General features: G+C 45.9%; 1 protein-coding gene across 1 annotated transcript in view; it reads left to right on the top strand.

Annotated features, from left to right (window-relative positions):
- Positions 1-21,919, top strand: part of ANKRD52 (ankyrin repeat domain 52) — a 68,459-nt gene that overhangs the window by 31,691 nt on the left and 14,849 nt on the right. The window contains exons 14-24 of the mRNA XM_044285260.1: positions 11,332-11,472; positions 11,624-11,671; positions 12,503-12,583; positions 13,012-13,123; positions 16,185-16,256; positions 16,534-16,735; positions 17,036-17,123; positions 18,085-18,202; positions 18,342-18,561; positions 18,890-18,977; positions 19,068-19,151. Of these exons, the coding sequence (XP_044141195.1) occupies positions 11,332-11,472; positions 11,624-11,671; positions 12,503-12,583; positions 13,012-13,123; positions 16,185-16,256; positions 16,534-16,735; positions 17,036-17,123; positions 18,085-18,202; positions 18,342-18,561; positions 18,890-18,977; positions 19,068-19,151 (1,254 nt within the window). The remainder of the gene's footprint in view (positions 1-11,331; positions 11,473-11,623; positions 11,672-12,502; positions 12,584-13,011; positions 13,124-16,184; positions 16,257-16,533; positions 16,736-17,035; positions 17,124-18,084; positions 18,203-18,341; positions 18,562-18,889; positions 18,978-19,067; positions 19,152-21,919) is intronic.

Raw genomic sequence — 21,919 nt, 5'->3', positions numbered from 1 at the left:
TGTGATTCTTGCGAAACGCAGAAATCATGCATGGGAAAAAAAAACAAAAAACTTGTGCACCCACCCTTTGAAATGACTGAGTCAGTGCGGGCGCTATGCGTTGACTTCACGCATTGTACCCTTGCAGAAAACTCGCTCATGTGAAAGAGGGTGTTTGGAGATTCAGTGATTACTGCCTGATAAGAAAACGTTAATAAAGAAAGCTTTATTGAAGTGTTAATTAAATCAATGAGTGGGACACTTGTCTGCGCATAGTGTAGCCAACTGAGACTGATGGGGTCCATGTGAGCACAGGGTCCCGCAGCACATGTCATGCCAATTGGACATTTGCTGAAGAGGACGCAGCATAGCTTTACTGTGCAAAGCCCGAATACAACCCTCTATCCCCACACTTCCGCTGCTACCTGTTCCTACTACTAAGGAGATTTATGCAGCTTTGATGACCCTTAATACATCCATTGGGTCCCTCCAAGAGAATGTGTCCTTTATTAGACAAGACATCAGGAAAGTTGAGGAAAGAATTGCTGAAGCAGAGGGATGTGTAAGCGGACTGGAAGAGTAGGTCCCCCCCTATGAAACGTGATCTGGCTAAAGTAATTCACAACATCACCCTCCTAATAAATAAAACGGAGGACTTGGAAAATAGGTTGTGCCGAAACAACCTTTCCATAGTGGGAGTCCCTGAAAAAACCGAAGGGTCCCATGCTGTCCATTTCTTTGAGGACTGGTTCAGAAAGATATTTGGAAAAGACTCTTTCGCCCTTCTTTGCTATAGAGAGGGTGCACAGAGTTCCGTCTCTCCCACCACCACCGGGAGGCCCTCCTAGACCAATGCTAATGAGGATTCTACACTTTCAAGATAGAGATGCCATTCTCCGCAAAGCAAGGGAACACCAGAATCTATTTATAGATGACAAAGTCTCAATTTTTCCTGACTCTCAGCGGAGGTGCACGATTCCTGGATGTTAAAAAGCGACTACGCTCACAAAACATACAGTACTCTGCTATATCCCTCAAAGCTGCAGATGGTGTTTAAAGGAAAGACCCACATTTTTCAAATCCCCGGAGGATGCCAGCCGTTGGATTGAACAAACGGAATCCCTGTCTTCCGAAAGCTATGAGAACAACTGATAGAGTGGGAAATGCCGCACCTGTGACTTCGCCGGGGACAACATGGAAGACTCTGGGGACGCGCGGATAAGTATAATTTTTTTCAGGTTTGCTATGAGCCTGTTCTTTCACGGACCCCACCGTGCCCCGGAGTAACAATCTGGTGCTATCTAATAAAAATGACTTTTAGTATTCATACTTGTGCTATTGTTACATGTTTAGTTGACATGCCAAGAGTTAACTATGCCAATATGCCACTTGTGCTGTTTAATTGCTGCCCGGATCTCTATTACTGAGATCCCGTCCGTAAATGCGGATGTGCTACCGCTTCCTATGTTGCGGGTTACAGGAACTTTTCCTGTGCCTCATGTCCTGCTTGGGGACCACCAAAAGTTATTTTTGTTGGAATTATGTTCATGGTTCATTTAGGGTTAGTACATGCAATTGTTCTTTTTCCATACTGTAATTGCTTTATGTGGATGTCTGGATCGCCTTTTCTCTTATGCTTCTCACGGAATGATGGCGGATAAAACTCACATTTTGGCATGGAATGTTAGATGCCTGGGAGATCATACTAAACGTCAAGCGGGTTTTATGGCTGTTCAGAAGTATCAGCCAGCCATAATATCCCTCACTGAGACTCGCTTGTCTAAACAATCCCATAGGCTGCTTCACAAACCATGGGTCTCGCAGGCCTTTCATTCCACTTTCTCTACGCACGCTAGGGGGGGTTAGTGTCCTAGTTCATAGAGCTATTCCCTTTGAGTGTCACTCTAGCAAAATTGATACTGATGGCCGATATGTCTGCCTGCACTGCTCTATTTTTGGGGTACAATTTCTTCTAATTGCCAAATACATTCCACTGCCATACTCCACTGGTGCAATAAAAGAGGTAATGCCATGGATGGCACAGGGCCCACAGGCACCGATTCTGATGATGGGTGATTTTAACAATTATCTGGATCCTTCTTTAGATAAGTTCCCGCCACCTCATAACCTAACAAATGCTGGGGTGACCTCATTGGCAAAGTTACTCAGAGAACTGGACCTGCACGACCTGTGGAGAATCAGATTCCCCCAGGAACGGCAATACTCCTTCTCTGCGTCCCATAATTCCTCGTCCAGAATAGATTTACCCATTGGGTCCCTAGAAGCATTGCCATATACCTCTGTTATAGAATATTTACCGCGTTGCCTCGGCTCACTCGCCCATACACATAGAATTGAGGTTTGAAAAAGACAGAGGGTGCTGTGGCTCAGCGCTCTGGAAACTTAAAGGGCTTCTGTCACCCCACTAAAGTCATTATTTCTCGTGCATGGCAATGGGGGACACAGCACCGTGGGTATATCCAACTACCACTAGGTGGCGACACTAGACATAAAATAGTGTTGACTCCTCCCTGTTGGCCTATACCCTCTCCACAAGCACTAGGCTAATCAGTCTTGTTCTAGTGTCCGTAGGAGGCAGACCTGACCTGCTTTTTGTGCAGGTCATCCTGCTACTCTTTTTTTTCTTTTCTGCAGGTTCCGGCCTGCGGCAGGGGTTACTCCATCGTGTTCCACTTTGGTTGCCCCCTGCAGGCGCGTACTCTGGTACCTGGCAGCCACCCAGTCCCCAGCTCTGCTTCCACAGTGGAATTCCGGCAGTCCCATGGTTCCCGTGTTGAGTCCGCCGAGGGGGTGGTTATTGCTACGCCTGAAGATGTCTGAGGGTGAGTATGTTAGATTAGGGTCTCCCACCCTCCTCCCCGGGCCTGGGCATCTTCCCGGATACCTGCATCTCTTGCTGTATCTTGGCCCCAGAAGCCCCCTGGCCTTCCGTTTTTTTTTTTTTCCCCTCTACTGGGGGTCGCTTCTTCAGTTCTCTCCCCCACCCGGCCCCCGTTCGTCGCGGCAGCTCAGGAGCACTTCCGCGATCGCGGCCATCCGTCCCTGGGAGCCTGGGAGGGGCCTCTCCTGCCTGTCGAATCCAGCTCCTCTGCAGGTTCCCTGCTCTGGCTCAGAGGTTCCTTCTCTGGTTGCTCTTCTCACTGGGTCGCCATCTTACTGCTCTCCTGCATGGGGCGTGCTGTACAGCTCCTGGGGTCTGGTAGGCAGCCTCTGGCTGATTTGCTTATGCTGCCCCCCCTTTCTCTCCCCGGGCTCTATAATCTGTGCCATCTGATCTATAGCTGCAGCACCTCTGGGGAACTTGGCATCCGGGCTAGATAGGTCAGCCTTGCTGCTCTATAAGGGCCTCCTCTCCCAGCCTTCCTATTGGATCGTCACGTATTTCACGTGCGTCCGTTATCTACGGAGGTTTCCATGTGGTCTGTTTCCCCCCTCCCACCTTTTTGTGTTTGGTGCTGCCTCCCTGTCGAACCATGGGAACCTTGCCTGACTCTCTCAATCCCTGGCGGAGTCGCTGGACCGCTACCTTTCAAATTGCGCCCCTTCCCAGGACAGGCCTGAGGCTGGTTACGAAGCCTTCGGAACAGAGCATCAGGCGGTCTTCCACCATGCAGAATCCCTCTGTGAGGTCAAGACTAACGTGCACGGAGGAACCTACCCAGGTTTGGTGCCCCTCTAGTGGACTTTCACAGGTAAGGCAGCCGTCAGTGCTTGGCAACTGGGACACCTACTTGGTGTCTCTGATACGTACGCCCTCGTAGGCTGTACACGTCGGACCTTCTTGGTTCCCCTATACCAGGGGCTATGTTCTAAGCAAGCTGATACAGGCAAACGCCTATTGTGGGGTTGGTAACCCTTCTCGGCCCCTAAAGGTTATTTTGTAGTGCCTGTACCAGCCGACTTTTATTGCCGCGGCGATTACATCTGTTTCCAGCCCCCTTGTGCTTTCATGGGTAGAGTTCCTACACCTTCTCCTGATGCTGTCTCCAGTAACCCTGGCGGGCTCTATTGTGTTCCGTGCTGCGCTATTTCTCCCTTCCAGGCGAGATATAGAGGCCTCTCAATTGCTGTAGCAATTGCCTCGGTTTGGTTCAAGCTGCCACCTTGCTCCCTTCATTGGTAAAGTACCTACTCTATCTCCAGAGGCTGTAGCTGTTGCTCCTATCTGGACTTATGGTGTACCTTGCTGCACTATTTCTCCCTTACTGGACGAGATAATGAGGCCACCTTGTATTGCCGTGGCCACTGCACCTACCTCACCATAGTGTGCACCAAACAGCCATCTTTTTCCTTCATAGCTGAAGTTCCTGCGCCATCTCCAGATCTGTTGATGCGGCCCTGTTTCCCTCTGTGAAATAGGGGCCTCCATCAGTTGCCATTGCACCTACCTAATTGTGGTGTGCACCTGTCGTTCTTTGTGGTACCGTGTTCCCCTTGTAGGTTCCATTAGCCTTGTGGACCTTTTGGGTTTCGTGTCCATCTTCTCGCCCTCCCACGTCAAGTATCTGGTATTGAGTGGTTTAGTGCTGCGGTTTGCATGTCCACCTTCTGGTCTCCTTCTGGAGGGACTTCCTCCTGTTGGTAGAACCTTCCTCCTTGGACGGTTGGGAGTACTCTCCTTCTCCTCCCATGTCTCTCAGTCCAGTGTGTCCCTGCTGAAATTTTCTGGGCCTGCTTCTGTTTCCCTGATACTTAATTTTGCCGAAGTTTCTCCGGTCTAGCGCTTCTCTGTGACATTTTGTTTTCAGAGACTCGTTCCTCGTCTCCTGGTTTTGGGATGCAGGTCTTATCTTATCTTTTCTTTTCTTCCTGGCCTTTTCTTACTACCCCCTCCTTTCCAAGGGTTGGCGGTTTCCTTTAGCGCCTTTGGGGTTTTCACCTTTCAATAGGGCGCTTACCTTCATCACATGCTTCGCGGTGGGGCGAGACCTGCTCCCTTCATATGTGAGCCTTGTTATGGCTCCCCTCACTCCAGTGTGTCCCTGCTGAGGTTTCCTGGGCCTGCATCTGGTTCCCTTCTTTCCTGTTACTTTGTTTGGCCAGAGTTTCTCCGGTCTTGCGCTTCTCAACGATATTTTATTTTCAGAGGCTCGTTCCTCGTCTCCTGATTTTGGGATGCCGGTCTTATCTCTTCTCTCTTCCTGGCATTTTACTTACAACCCCCTCCCTTTCCAAGGGTTGGCGGTTTCCCTTAGCGTCTTTGGAGTTTTCTCTTTTCAATAGTGCGCTTTACTTCATCACCTGCTTTGCGGTGAGGGGAGTCCTGCTCCCTTCACATGTGAGCCTTGCTATGGCTTCCCTCCCTCATTTGGCCTTCTGTGATTCCATGTTTCCTGCTCCCCTGACCTGTCAAGGCTTGGCCACAGGGTGTCTGTGCTTTTAGCCTGAGACAATTAGAATGATTAGCTCCGATACGCGGTGCTGTTCTACCCTCTCTCCACCTTTTGGATGAGATGGGTGTTCCCCTTTGCCTTCTTCTTGCAATTGGGACCTACTCCCAGGCATTTGTCCTGGGGTGCGTGCTGGCAGTCTTCGCTGTTGCTCCCTTGGGGTTTCTCCCTGGTTATGAGGCTGCTTGCCTATTCCGTGCATTTCTCCTGTTGGGTCACATGGTTCTCCTGCACCTGTATGCCCAACCGGTGGCATGGCTGTTCATTTCCCACCCTCGGGGACTGCTTTGGGACGTCCCATGGTGCTGCGTCCCCCAATGCCATGCACGAGAAAATTGGATTTTTTTTTGTACTCACCGTAAAATCCTTTTCTCGTAGTAGGCATTGGGGGACACAGATCCCACTCTATGTTTTTTACTTCCGCTTCTCCGGGCTGGTCTCTTGATCTTTCCAGATACGAGAGTTGTTGGTTCCTTGCCTTTCTTCTCTCTCTCTCCTACTGCTTTTTGGTACAAACTGATTAGCCTAGTTCCTGTGGAGAGGGTCTAGTCCAACGGGGAGGAGCCAACCCTTTTTATGTCTAGTGTTGCCTCCTAGTGCTAGTTGGACATATACCCATGGTGCTGTGTCCCCCAATGCCTACTACGAGAAAAGTATTTTACGGTGAGTACAAAAAAAATCCAATTTTTTAAAAAATGTTTTGGCTACTTAAATTCCTTATACTGCGATATATTCATATATAATGTTCTTACTCATTTTCCTTCAGCAGTTTCATCAAAAAACAGACTTTTATAAAATGTAAATGACCTCTCTACCAGCAAGTAGGGAGGCTACTTGCTGGTAGCAGCTGCACCCTCCTTTCATAAAGACGCCCCCTCCTCATGTTGATTGACAGGGCCAGCGAACGCGCTAGTCTTCTGGCTGGCCCTGTCTGCGTTCAAAATCTGGCGCCTGCGCCGTGCCTGTCTTCAGTCAGCGCAGGCGCACTGAGAGGAGGACGTTCGCTGGCTCTGTCAATCAACATAAGGAGGGGGCATCTTTATGAAAGGAGGATGCAGCTGCTACCAGCAAGTAGCCGCCCTACTTGCTGGTAGAGAGGTCATTTACATATTATAAAAGTCAGTTTTTTTTTAAGAAACTGCTGAAGGAAAATGAGTAAGAACATTATATATTGATATATCGCAGTATGAGGAATTTAAGTAGCCCAAAAAAAAAAGACTTTTTAGTGGGGTGACAGAAGCCCTTTAATCCCTTTTGGATACATTTGTTAGATGAGGAAGATCCCCTGACAGAATAAATAAGGGAATTATTTAATTTTAACATAGGGTCAGCACCCATAGGGACAGTATGGGAGGCCATGAAAGCATGCGAGAGGTCTCTATATACAGAAAATTAAAAGGCGTAAAATTAAAACTAGGGAACTCGCTAAAGCTATACAGCAGGAAGTGGTAAGGAGTGAACAACAAATATATGTATACCCTCCCAGCAGTCTGAGGCAGTATGGAAAAAAGTGCAATCTAAACTTACTGACCACTTGTTGCATATAGCGGACAATAAACTGTTCATTTTTATTTTATGATTTTAATCACCATACAATGAGCGTTCATATACACAAAAATTATGCGTAAACATATCTGATATATAATAGGTAATGGCATTCTTCTAGTAGTAAATATGAGATGATGTTAGAAGCAAATGTACATTTATCAAAGTATCATTTTTTTCTATTATAACCGAACATAGGTCATAAATTATGGTTACTAATTAAACCAAACATATTGAATGTACTCTATATAATATTTGGGAAAAATGTGTACCAAGGGTCTGATGGATCTAATCTTAGAAATCTGTGTGTTTGAAAGGTCGTACAATTTCCTGGATCTCCTCTGTCTTAGGGAAATATGAAATATATGGTCTCCATCTTCCAAAGAAAGATTTGGTTGATTTTAGATTTGCAGTATTCAGCTTCTGGTTTTTCCAAAATTAGACATCTTGTGGTCGTTTGAAATGGTTCAGAAATTTGTGGGACGCTTGGATTTAGCCAATAAACTGTTCATCAAACAAAAATACTTTGAGGCAGGAGAGAGTACGGGTGGTCTGGTCACAAGAGGGTGCATCCAGAATAGCAGCAATCGGAACCTCTGCTGGAGAACTTTCAGCGAAAAGTTCAGTAATCCTTTATACGTTCCATAACTTTTATAAGGAATTATATTCCTCTAAATTGTCCATGGGAAGAGATGATATTAAAAAAATATCTTGGCCAAATCTCTATCCCTAAATTGTCCATAGAATCTGCCGCATACCTGGATGAACCCCTTACTTTGGAGGAACTTGAAATAGCTTTAAGTTCTCTCCCCAATGAAAAGGCCCCGGGATCGGACAGACTACCGGGGGAATTTTTTAAACAATACTGGGACTGTCTCCTCCCACAGCTTCTGGAGACCTCTAACGATGTGCTACGAATCGGAAAGTTACCTGCATCTATAAGGGAGGCGATAGTGGTGGTTATTCCGAAGCCCCATAATGACCCAGTTAGACCTGACTCATACAGACCTATTTCTCTTCTACCTAATGATGTGAAATTGCTAGCTAAATTACTGGCCAATTGGCTTAATACGTCTGATAGGAGCACGGCCAATAATCTTCGTTGACTGTTTTTAAATCTCCAGAGACTGATAAATACTGGGGGATGTCGGGCAATAATATCCTTGGTCGCTGCCAAGGCTTTTGACAGCATAGAATGGGAATACCTGTGGGAAGTCCCGGAAGCCATGGGATTTGGGCAAGGTTTTGTCTTCTGGGTCAAATTACTGTAAACTCCCTGCTAGGAAGGATTAGAGCGAACAGGCTACTTTCCGAAGACTTCCCTTTACACAGGGGCACACGACAAGGTGTCGTCATCCCCCCCCCTTCCTTGCTATTTGCGATAGCAATCGAGCCCCTAACCTGTCTTCTGCGAAACTCTCCACTTTGGAAGGGATTTCCAATAGGCCCCTGGGAAGAAAATCTTGTTATATGCAGACGATCTATTATATGTGGGAGGCCTACAGAAGTTCATAGATCCAATAATGAAGGAGATTGTTGATTTTGGGACAATTCCACAATTCTCCCATTAGATCCCACCCCACCACAATTGGACCTCGCCATATACCCCTGCAGCTAACCACTCACTTAAAATACTTAGGTGTGGTGATGACACCAATACCAGCTGAATACATAAAACTCAATTTAGAGCCACTAATTGCTAAATTTGTAGTCAAAACTAATGTTTGGTGTAAGCCACCCCTTACGGTAATTGGCCGCTGTAATTTACTTAAAATGATATTCATGCCACAGCTAATATAAATATATATATATCTATATCTATATATATCTATCTCTTTATATCTTGCCGGTATGGGTCCCACAGAGGATATTGTACAAAATTCAGGGGATTTTTAGATCGCTGATCTGAAGAAAAAAAAGCAACCGAGAATTCGTATAGTGACTAGGGATCGACCGATTATCGGATTTACCGATATTCAGGATTTTGATCGGCATTTATTTTGCCGATATTCCGATAGCGTATGGGGAACACAGATCGCGCTGCTGACAGCGCTCTCCGTGTTCCCTCAGCAGCAGCACAGGGGAGAAGGAGCAGTGTCTCCTCCCCCTGTGCTGCTGCCGCCAATGAAAGGACAGGGGACAAGAGGAGGGGAGGAGCTATGGCCACTGCGCCACCAATGAAGCTTAATCTCTCATTTATTCATATACAGGAGGCGGGAGCTGCCTGCAGTATCACATAGCCGGCTCCCGACCTCTGAGCTGTAGCTGCGATCTGCGGTAGTTAACTCCTCAGGTGCCGCGGATCGCAGCTACTGCTCATAGAGGTCAGGAGCCGGCTATGTGATCCTGCAGCTCCCGCCTCCTGTATATGAATAAATTTAGAGATTAAGCTTCATTGGTGGCGCAGTGCGCCCCCCAAGCCCCCCCAGTATTAAGCATTGGTGGCGCAGTGCGCCTCCCTCCCAAGCCCCCCCAGTATTAAGCATTGGTGGCGCAGTGCGCCTCCCCCCCCCAGTATTAAGCATTGGTGGCGCAGTGCGCCCCCCCCCCCCTCCCTCCCAGTATTAAGCAGTGGTGGCGCATAGGGCCCCCCCATCCCAGTCGCAGTGCGCCCCCCCCCCCCCCCCACAGGATCCCCTCTCCCCTGCTCCTCCGATCGGAGCCCCAGCAGTGTAATGCTGGGGCTCCGATCTGTTACCATGGCAGCCAGGACGCTATTGAACCCCTGGCTGCTATGGTAAGCTCCAAAATATTGAATATAAATGAAAAAGAAAGATTTACAAAAAAAATACACATTAACAATAAACATTAATTTTCAGCAGATTTGTGGGAATTTTTTATTTTTTTCCAAAAATGAAAATTCCCAGAATATCGGTATAAATTATCGGCTATCGGCCTGAAAGTTCACAAATTATCGGTATCGGCCCTAAAAAAATCAATATCGGTCGATCCCTAATAGTGACACTTAAAAAAAAAAAAAAAAAATAAGGAAGAGGGCGGCTTGTCCCTCCCGAACCCATGGACCTACTTTTATAGCTGCACAATTGCAGCATGTTAGAGGGTGGATTAGAACAGTTGATTTGGACTCCTCGGCTGATATAGTTGCTCACAGTATAAAACAGCACCTATTGCTTCTGTTGAAGTGAGTAGGCTGCACCCTCTAGGTAGGAAACTTCCCACAATCTCTCTTTTATAACCAAAGTTTGGTCAAAATTCAAGGAATTGGCAAATCTAACAGGTTTTAGCAACAATATGCCATCATGGGGTTCCAATTGCCAGAGATATTCAGACTAGAAGGCTTTTCCCCATGGGAGGAGAGGGACATACTATTTCTGGGCCAAATTCAATCTCGTGAAATGTTTAAATCTTTTACCCAGATCCAGGAAGAGTTTGGCCTACCCAAAACGGCATTTTTTTTTTTTTTTTCAATTCCTCCAATTAAGACATGCATGTCAAACGCAATTTCCAAAGGGTATGGTGGTTGCCACCTCCCCTCCAGGCAACTAGAGGGCAGAAGGCCTGATATCATGATTATATAAATTTATACTTTACGCCAATGCCTTCTCAACTCCCTTGGTGGTAAAAGGAAAATTTGAAAGAGGATGTAGGGACAATATTTCGGGAACAATGGAATGACGTTCTGGCTTTAACAACTAGTCTTACACTGAATCTCGGAGACTGTCCCAGCTATACTTAATACACAGAGTGTATAGAACCCCAAAATCTCTATTTCAAATAGGCGCATGACCGGACTCCACTTGCCCTTGCTGTGGAGCAATAGAAGAGACATTGCTTCAAATGGTTTGGAATTGCCAAAAATTAGGAAAATATTGGGAAGATATAAGTGAAATCATAACCGTTACGACTCGGATAAGATTGCCTAACGATCCCAGAGTCTGTGTATTGGGTATTTTTAAACTCTTCAGGAATAGATGATAAACTGTCCCTATTCATTCACAGAATGATGTTTCAGGCGAGGGTTTTAATTTGCTAAACACTGGCTACAGGAAAATCCACCCAACGCACAGGAATATATAAATAGGTTGAATACAGTTTTGCGCCTCGAAAGAGGGTTCTATGACGAGAGAAAAGCTAATTCCTGTCCTCTGTTCTTATAATACCAAGTTTGTCTGTCTATCCTATATTACGCTGACTTAATGTTAATATGATGATAGCCTCATTATGTTAAGAATCTGATGGATGGTCTGACAGGATCTTTGTTGTTGTATACAAATCTTTATTTTGTTAATACCTTTTATTGATCAATAAACCTGATTTAAAAAAAAAATCTCCTTATGTGTATGTAAAATATTAATATTATTGGATATTTTTACAGAATGCTTTTGACTTATATTTTTATTTATACATTTTTTTTAATTTTTTTTTTACATTGTAGGACACCGCTGCATTACGCTGCTGCCAATGGCAGCTACCAGTGCACAGTGACTCTAGTCACCGCTGGAGCCAGTGTTAATGTGGCAGACTTTAAAGGCTGCACTCCCATACACTATGCTGCTGCTTCAGATACCTATAAGAGGTGAGTGCAAATTGAGTACATTATCTCCTGATTTATTGATGGCTGCTGTGCCAAAAAAAGTGACATTTTATTTTGTTGCATTGTGTTTTTCACATTGTGTGCTTGTATAGAAGACTAAAAGAATCGGGTTCACTTTTCATTGTTTTTATAGGGTTCCCCATGCTGGCTCAAAATCTTCAAACCACGCCGAACAGTCCAGGTAATACACAACTGATGTCCATTTATTTTTATTTTTAAGCTTTAGTTTTTGTGCTACTTTCTGAGCCGTCCCCAATCTGACCACAACATTTATTTATTTATTTATTTATATATCACTACTATATTCCGCAGCGCTTTACAAACATTAGCATCACACTGTCCCCAATAGGGGTCACAATCTATGCTTGAGTCTGTCAGCTGTTCTGACCACTCAAAACTGCCGACAGAGGTAGCTGGGTAAACGGTAAATAAGTGAAGTTTGGATTTGGCAGCAGCCTTTTAAAAGAAAATTGTTTATGATAAAATTACTTGAATGCTGTTATGATGATAACATCTTGTTAAATGACAGCTTCTCTGCCTGTATTTGTGATTCCTGACGAAGACCTGTCTGGTCATATACCTGTCTTGATCATAAAGCATGACCTAAATTTGCTATGATAGAGCATGTTCAAATGGTTGGTCTCCATGGCGTTCAGGGGGCACACAGCCCATACTTTCAGGCATACATGGGTTACCAATAAAGTACAGCTCACCCTGCAAAAAAAAAAAAGCCCTCTCACAACTCTGTAGCCAGAAAATATAAAAAAAAAAGTTATGGGGTCAGAATATGATGCAAAGAAAATGTTAATTTTTTTTGTAAGTAGTAAAACACAATAACTACATTCATTTGGTATTGTCAGTCTTACCAGCTAAATAAGGGCATGTCATTTTTAACTCATAGTGCACCTGATACATGTACTGTAATATGCTTGTTATACTTGTGGTGTCCACATACAGTAAAATGTTAAACTGTAATAAACCAGGATCAAACCAGTTATCTTTGTCTCCTAAGAATGGTGGACTCTAACGCTGGGAAAGGCCACGAGTCTGAAGAAGATGATGAGAAGGCATCGCTAGAAAAAGAGGCTTTCTTGTAAGTATTTAACATGAAGAAATATGCCCGCACCTTATGCCACTGTGTGTCTTGCTGTCAGAAATCTTGTAACTAAATTTATGGGGTCATTTATTAAGACCAGCATTGTAGACTCTGGTCTTAATAAGCCCCTGCGCTGGCAGTGGATCCGCTGAAGTTATGTAGAGGTGCCGGCCAGCGCTTGTCTTACATATAGACATATATTACATATAGACTATTTTCTATGCCTAAAACAAGCATAGAAAATGTTGAATAAGATGGGCCTGCTGGCCAGTCCCTGCCCACACCACACCCACTTTTTTAAGACCTGAACAGAGAAAATTAACATTGCGGCGTAAATAACTTAAATGAGACACCCCCCCCCCCCCACAATATGTGTTGTGAAGTTCTTTAATTCATTTTTAAGTAACCTTTTTATTTTCCCACAGTGCCTTAGAATTTCTGCTGGACAACAATGCCGACCCTTCACTTCGAGATAAACAGGGTTATGCTGCTGTTCACTATGCAGCCGCTTTTGGCAACAGGCAGAACTTGGAACTAGTAAGTTGAACCAGCATCTATTAATGGGAAAACTTGCCCATAAAGCTCAATCTCCGTAGTATTGCCTTCCCTGATGGGGTGTATAGAGACTACAGCCGATTTTCATTTGGCTTTATTATGAGCACATTTTAGTATCTGTGTTGTGACAGTTACAAGAAAGGTGAGAAGGAACAACTAACTGAGGTTGTTGCGTTTTTATGGGATGTTCTGTTCTAATCCGCTGTAAAGGTTGGGTGATGAATGTATTTGTTATATATATATATATATATATATATATATATATATATATATATATATATATATCTATATCAGAGGCGTACATAGGAATCACTGGGCCCCATAGCAAAAATCTGAATTGGGCCCCTTAACCCCGCCCACTACCCACCATGGCCCCTCCCACTTCCTGACTTTGCTCCTCCCATGCCACACCCCCATTAAATAAATTTATACATGACCTACAGAAACTGTTAGGGGTTTCCTGGGGGTGACCTGTCACATGGGATATCTGCTGCAGCCTGCAGGTCTCCTTATTTGGGGTGCCATGTTAGGCTACTTTCACACTTGCGTTCGGGTCTCCGCTTGTGAGTTCTGTTTGAAGGCTCTCACAAGCGGCACCGAACGGATCCGTCCAGCCCTAATGCATTCTGAGTGGATGCGGATCCGCTCAGAATGCATCAGTATGGCTCCGTCTGTCCTCCGCTCAGCAGGCGGACACTTGAACGCTGCTTGCAGCCTGGCCGTGCGGAGGCAAACGGATCCGTCCAGACTTACAATGTAAGTCAATGGGGACGGATCCGTTTGAAGTTGACACAATATGGCTCAATTTTCAAACGGATCCGTCCCCCATTGACTTTCAATGTAAAGTCAAAACGGATCCGTTTGCACTATCACGAACAAAAAAAAAAATGTTGTTTTTTTTTTTTGTTCATGTTAATGCAAACGGATCCGTTCTGAACGGATCTAAGCGTTTGCATTATAGGTGCGGATCCGTCTGTGCAGACACCAGACGGATCCGCTCTGAACGCAAGTGTGAAAGTAGCCTTAAAGGGAATCTGTCACTAGCAATTTACCCCCAATTTTTTTTTCATGAATCCATGTTTAACAGAGTACCTGTTTTCCATCTGTCTTGTTCTTTTGATTGTGAGTCTTGTCATTTCTTCAAAAAAATCGATTCTTATGATATGTAAATGAAGCTGTAAGGAGCCCAGAGGGGCGTTATTCTTTCTCCACGGTGCCCAGGAACGCCCCTCTGAAGTGCCGTGCCCGGCTAAGTTTGAAAACTAATAACGCCTCCAAGTTCATCTAAATCGCCTCCCAGAGGCACGGCTAAGTGCCGCTCTGCGGCAAACACCCCGATCCTCCTCTCGCCGGCATCCCAAATCCCGCGCAGGCGCAGTGCCGTCAGTCATCTTATCATAGCGCAGGCAATCGCCGGCACTGCGCCTGCGCGGGATTTGGGATGCCAGCGAGAGGAGGATCGGATTTGGGAGGCGATTTAGATGAACTTGGAGGCGTTATTAGTTTTCAAATTTAGCCGGGCACGGCACTTCAGAGGGGCGTTCCTGGGCACCGTGGAGAAAGAATAACGCCCCTCTGGGCTCCTTACAGCGTCATTTACATATCATAAGAATCGATTTTTTGAAGAAATGACAAGACTCACAATCAAAGGAACAAGACAGATGGAAAAAAGGTACTCATGGATCCATGTTTAATAAAGTACCTTTTTTCCATCTGTGTTCTTCTTTTCCATGTCAGTCTTGTCCTTTCTTCTAAAAATCGATTCTTGCTGTAAGCCGGACTGGAGCCCAGAGGGGCGGTTTTCTTTCTCCACGGTGCCCCTCTGATTAGTGCCGTGCCCGCCTAAATATGAAAACTCTAACGCCTCCATCATTTAGCTGAATCGCCTCCCAGAGGCGCGGCTAAGACCTAGACACCCGCCCCCCTCCTCAGCGCTGCGCTCTGAAACACCCGATCCTCCTCTCGTCGGCGTCCCAAATCCCGCGCAGGCGCAGTGCCGGCGATTGCCTGCGCCTGCGCTCTGATAATACGGCTGAGGGCAACAGCTTCAACATCGTCACTGGGCTCGGCGCATGCCCAGTGACTATGTTGAAGCTGTTGCCCTCAGCCGTATTATCAGAGCGCAGGCGCAGGCAATCGCCGGCACTGCGCCTGCGCGGGATTTGGGACGCCGACGAGAGGAGGATCGGGTGTTTCAGAGCGCAGCGCTGAGGAGGGGGGCGGTTGTCTAGGACTTAGCCGCGCCTCTGGGAGGCGATTCAGCTAAACATGGGGGGGGGGGGGGGCCCTGGGGAGAAAAGCAGCCGCATAGCCGGCTGCTGGTCATCAGTGGGCGGGGCCTTATCTGTGCTACGGGCCCCCCAGTGCCGCGGGCCCCATAGCAGTGGCGTGGTCTGCCTCTATGGGCGGTACGCTATATATATATATATATATATATATATATATATATATATATATATATATATATATATATATATATATATATATATATATATAAATAATGTGTGTGTGTTTTTTAAAGGGGGTTATCCCATGAATAATTAATCATACATAATCTAGTACTTGATTATCTTTCTATCAAATCTAGAAACAGCTCTGTACATCATAGTTGAGATCTCTCCATTCGTTGCTCCAATTGTTCTGCTAGATGTATTTCAATCTGGCAGCTTAGGGAGCATGTCCTTTCTCGGCTGTGTCCTCTCTGCTGCAGCCAGTGGCACTTAAGTGACGGAACGAAGCATGTTCTTCCGTCTCAGTAAGCAGGACAGAGAAATTGGAAAAAGCAAACAGCAGGTGGCGCTATACAGGTAGATTTCATTGAATAACTCAGTAGCTACTATAATTTTTTTTTAAACACATGCAATTACAAAAGTGTTCAGATCCAGGTGCTGGTTTGAAAACTGAATATTTTCCATGGGACAACCCCTTTGAAGCATTCAGCAAAGGACTGTTCAGAGTAGAACAGTAACTGCCTGTATAATCTCTAAAGAAGTTGATATTTTAGTACCTGTACATTTGTTGACAAGCAGTCTGTCATCCACAGCTCCTAGAGATGTCATTTAACTGCCTGGAGGATGTGGAAAGCACTGTACCGGTTAGCCCTTTGCACTTAGCGGTAAGTACCGTATCTTTATGATTTTAAGCACAATTATGATAAATATAAATGTGCCTTCATGCTGATAATATTCTTACATGTAGATGGTAAAACAATTGATTTCCTCATTGAGCAGTTTATTTGGGATGTTCCCTCTATGTACAGCAGGAAAGGGGTATTATGTTGGCATAATGTGAGGCCTTGCATGTCTTTATTTTGGTACGCAGCAAAGCATGCCTGATCCCTTGTGATCAGTGCTTTATGTAAAACTGAATCAAATACTATTTATTGTTAACAGGCCTTCAATGGTCGCTGCGATGCCCTGAAAACTCTAGCGGAGACGCTGGTAAATCTGGACGTTCGTGATCACAAAGGCCGCACTGCGCTTTACCTCGCCACAGAGAGGGGTTTTACAGAGTGTGTGGAGGTTCTGATGAGCCATGGGGCCTCCCCTCTCATAAAGGACCGCAAGAAAAAATGGACACCATTGCATGTAGCAGGTACAGTCATGTCTTTGATGGCATTTATTTGTATGTATGTTTTTGTCAAGTTTTAGGAACCCACCCCCGAGCATAAATGTAGAGCTTCTGGCAGTTGCTACTTGGGGTAAATTTCCAGTATGAGAAGCTTTAATTGTGGTTGTTTCTTTCAAAACTGTATCTGAAGCATACCTGTCTAGTATGCTGCGTGGCAAGAACCATGTACCAATACCGCATGTGGTTGTATGGATGAAATGCATGGTCTCATTATAGCTGTAATGGAAATGAAAATATTAACAGTAGTAACTGTTTCATTTACAGCTGCCTCTGGAAACACTGATGTTCTTCACCTGCTAATTGATAGCAGTGAGAGACCAGACATTACTGATGTAACGGATGCGCATGGGCAGTGAGTTATTTCTTCAGTTATATCCTCCTCCTTTGTTGAGTCTGGTTGAAAGATCATCTCTTTTCACACCTAGATATAATATGGCCAATCTGAAGGGCAGGCCTTCAATCTTATAGTCCCTGGAAGTCCCTTTAAACATTAAGGGTTTTTTTCTGAGACTTTACAGGGGTGTTCCGGTAAAGTAACTTAATTTATGAAAAACTGCATTAAGGCTGCAAGCTGTGACCCAACCAGAACCTATACATATAACCAGAGCTCCAATTTACCTTGCAATCCATTTGTCTAGCTCCTGTTAGTCTCCAACACACACAGTATCATGGCGTTTGATCTTGCCTCACAAACCTACAATCCCCAGCTTTCCTGCTGTGCGTTTGTGCTTGCTCATGAGTGTTGTTGATTATTGATTGGCTGCCTGATTTTACAGTCCATTTCGCGTCCCATCTACAGTTTCACAAAACATTTAGCTAGAGAATTGATAGCAACACACTGAGCATGCTCAACCTAACAAATGCTCAGAACTACCCGTCAATTCCATGGTAATTTATGAGGAAACCCAGTGGGTAGCGGAGGAAGAAAACTACTTTTAGAACTACTGAATGGTAAATATGTGAAATTGACATATTAGGTATTTATTGATGATTTAGTCTAAAACATGAGTTATGTTTCTGGTAACCGTAATACCTATTTAATACTAATGACCTGTCCTCTGGATAGGTCATCAGTATCTGATCGGTGGGGGTCCGATCCGATCAGGCCAAAGAGGGCAGCATCACTTGCGGTAGCTTTCTCTAAACTTTTCCTAGGCCAGTGACGACACATTCATCCGTCTCATGGCCTGGGAGCAGCTCAGCCCCATAGCAGGATAGGTTATATCAGTTGTAATGTTTTGGAAAACCCTTTAAATGAAAGTACAGTGTTTACAGTAATGTATTGAAATTGTTGTCTTTGGTTTAATTTCAAGAACCCCCCTTATGCTTGCTGTGATGAATGGACATGTTGACTGTGTTCACCTGCTGCTGGAGAAAGGAGCCACTGTAGATGCTGGAGATAAGCGAGGAAGAACCACACTACACAGAGCAGTGAGCAGAGCCTTTTCTTCCCCCCCCCCTTTTATAATATATACTTTGTAGTATATTTTATTAATCAGAAATGCAGTTTATCTTTGTGGCTGACCATTTTTCCTTTGGAGTTTTACATATGCTTTTGTGTATTCTACAGTCAGTAACTGGTTGTGAAGATTGTGTGGGAGCTCTGCTGGACCATGATGCCTTTGTGCTGTGTCGGGATTACAAGGGACGCACACCTATTCACTTTGCTTCAGCTTGCGGCCATGCAACATTGGTGCATGTGTATTTGCAGGCTGCACTTTCAACAGACCCACTGGATGCAGTGGTGGATTACAACGGATACACTCCCATGCACTGGGCTGCTTACAATGGTGAGTCTTCCTTCTTTTTTTTTTTTTTTTTTTTTAATCTCTTGAATGTGAGGAAGCCAATTCAATGTGTTTACTGCAGTTGTGTTTTGTGTTCCTGTTTTGTGGACCTTTCAAATCGTGTGTGTGTGTGTGTGGTACAAATCCCAAATGCTTTCTGTGGATCTGTGCCCCACATGCTGAAAAAGCCGAGCAGATTAAACCTAAAGACATAGAGCACTCTGATATATGTTGCTGCACCTTTTGTGGTTTAAGCTAAGGTGTAGGTTCCCTTTTAAGCGCAAACTACATTTGACAACCCTGTATTTTCTATTTTTTTTTTTCCCCCAAGGGCATGAAGATTGTTTGGAATTGTTACTTGAACACAACCCATTTGCTTACCTCGAAGGAAACCCTTTCACCCCTTTGCACTGTGCAGTGTAAGTGTGATTAATTTGTTGTGTGTGTTTATGTTCTTGTTATGAATGCCTCTTAGAATGTGATTGTAAGAAATGTATACATTTTTACAGAATTAACAGCCAAGACGGTACGGCTGAGATGCTTATAACAGCATTGGGTGCCAAGATTGTGAATACCAGAGATGCCAAAGGAAGGTTGGTATTAACAGGTCATGCAAGTGTGACATGCAGTATTTGATTGTAATAATTTTGAGTTTCAGAACGTGACTACCCTCTTATAAAGATTACATATAGAGCCGTTACTGTAGAAACATTCTAATTGGCCATAAAAACCCCTCCATCTTCATTCGTAGACCTTCATAAGATATGCCAGTCTTAGACTACTTTCACACTAGCGGCAGGATGGATCCGACAGGCTGTTCACCCTGTCGGATCTGTGCTGCCGCTATTTTGCCGTACCGCCGCTCCGTCCCCATTGACTATAATGGGGACGGGGGCTGAGCTCCAGCACGGCGAAAGGCCGCCGGACTAAAAGTACTGCATGTCCGACTTTTTAGTCCGTGCGGCCTCTCACTGCGAACTGCCGTGCTGCACCAGAGCTCCGCCCCCACCCCACCCCCATTATAGTCAAGGTGGGACGGAGCGGCGGTCCGACAGGGTAAACAGACTGTCGGAAACGTCCTGCCGCTAGTGTGAAAGTACCCTTAGTAAATGGGGGTCCATTGAGTTGCATTTATTCCTCCTTCTGTCTGATTTTAGCTCACGAGAGGTGTTAATAGGGCAAACAACCCTTTTCTTGGGCAGCGTGTTGTAATTAGTTCATAACATACATAGCTTATTGCTGTTTTACTTTCAAATGAATTTATTGAAGTTGAGAAATATAACTTGGTTCTTATGCCCTTATTTTATAAAAAAAAGTGGTAACTGGGACCTTTGAGCTTTGATACAAATTCAGTTACCTCTCCTGTGTTCTCTTTTCCCTTATACAAAGTATCTCCATGCTGCTGCTCCAGTGCACTTTTTTAAAATGTCTGAATCTGTGCTGCACATGCTATTAGGGTCCATTCACCAGTCGGTAAGTGTTTTGCGGAGCCGCAAAACACGGACATTTGCAATGTGCATTCCGCAATTTGCGGACCGCACGTCGCCGCCACTATAATAGAAAATGCCTAATCTTGTCCGCAATTCCGACCCCATTAAAAATGAATGGGTCTGCAAAATTGCGGAATGGATGCGGACCCATTTCTCGCCCAATTCCTTGGGGGGACACAGGAAACCTTGGGTATAGCTTAACTCCCTAGGAGGCATGACACTAAGTGAAAACTGTAAAGCCCCTCCTCCAGCATCTATACCCTCAGCCTGGAGAAAGAGACTACCAGTTTTTGCTTGGTGTCCAAGGAGGCAAGACACTCCCTGCTTGCAGGGCAGTTTTTTCTCCTCATTTTTCTTTTTTCTTTTATTTTTTTCACAGGGACAACAGACGCCTGGACCTCTGTTTCTTCCGGGGTCGAGCTGCGCCAGTGCCGGTTACCCGCACTGCTGCCTCCCCCACAGAAGACAAGGAGGACCAGGGCAGCCCAGCTCCCCTGCATCCTGCCAGCGTAAGGGTCGCCCACTTGTCAAGCCCCTCTCCAGCTCCCTGCCACTGTGGTGCCAGGAGCTGAAGGGGCGACCCTGCTGGAATGGACAGAGGGCGCAGACTCCTGGATTGTGAGAGTGGCTGTTCCAGCCCCCCTTTCCCCCTGGCACCGCTGGAGCATGCTGTGGACGTCACTGGGCCCCCATATAACTAGCGACCCCCAGTGCATGAGCGGACTCTGCTGCATGAGCTTAGTTTTTTCTTCTCCCCACCAAAGGAACACAGCTCCGATCTGTTGTTGGGCTAACCTTTTTCTCGGCCGGATCGGTCGTTGTTCGGCGCTCGCCTGGGCTGGTGGGGAACGCAGCCGGCAGCGCAAGGTGGTTAGTGCGGCCGGCATCGTGATCACGATCGTGGAAGTCTGCGCAATTAGAAGGGGACTCGGCGTCGGGACATGTCATTACAGGGCTCTGCAGAGCTTCCCGCTCCAGTCTCTTCCTGCCTCTGTTTTTTTTTTTTTTTTTTTTTTTTTTTTTTTTTTCCCCCAGCTCTAGAGTACAGGCCACCACTGCTGCCTCTCTCCCCAAGCAGGCGTCCACTCTCCACCTGCCGTGCAGTGTAGAAGCTTCATTCTGCTACTGCTGCTTGCTCCTCCTGAGGTCGTCGATCTGGTAGGACTGTTAACCCTCCCCATCTGCCCCAGCCTAGGACCAAGAGCACCACTCAAGGCCGCCCTGGGTTCTCTTGCTTTAGGTCTTCCCGCAGGTCCTCCGGCCCTTGACCCGCGTCCGGTCCGTCCGCTACTTCCACCCAGGATAGGCGCAAAAAGCAATTTTTTCTGACTCTACCCTCTTGGCGTAAGTCCCAGCCTGCTGGCCCCCTCTCGGCCAAGCAGACCCCCGCCTGAAGGTGCGCCCCCACCCTCCTCCTTTTCAAGGATATCTGGCGGGCACACGTCTCCGACACCTGGGCTCTCGAGGTTGTGTCATCCGGATACACAATAGAATTCGTGTCCCTCCCTCCGAACCGCTTCTTTCACTCCTGTGTCCCGGGGGACCCCAAGAGTGCGGCCGCCTTCTCCAAAGTCATTCGCACCCTTCTGGACAAAGGAGTGATCACTCCCGTTTCTCTAAGGGACCGATTCAAGGGGTTCTACTTGAACCTGTTTGTGGTCCCCAAAAAGGAAGGCTCAGTGAGACCGATATTGGACCTCAAACGGTTAAACCGGTTTCTCAGTCTTCGTCGGTTCAGGATGGAGTCCTTTCGATCCGTGGTGGCTGCTATGGAAATAGGTGAGTTTCTGTCGTCTATCGACATCCAGGATGCGTACCTCCACGTCCTGATTGCTCAGTGTCACCAGCGTTTCCCTCGCTTTGCGGTGGAG

The sequence above is a fragment of the Bufo gargarizans genome, chromosome 3 (genome assembly GCF_014858855.1).
Source record: "Bufo gargarizans isolate SCDJY-AF-19 chromosome 3, ASM1485885v1, whole genome shotgun sequence".
NCBI lineage: Eukaryota > Metazoa > Chordata > Amphibia > Anura > Bufonidae > Bufo > Bufo gargarizans.
Note: the sequence above shows the minus strand (reverse complement) of the source record. Positions and strands in the feature narration are given on the sequence as shown.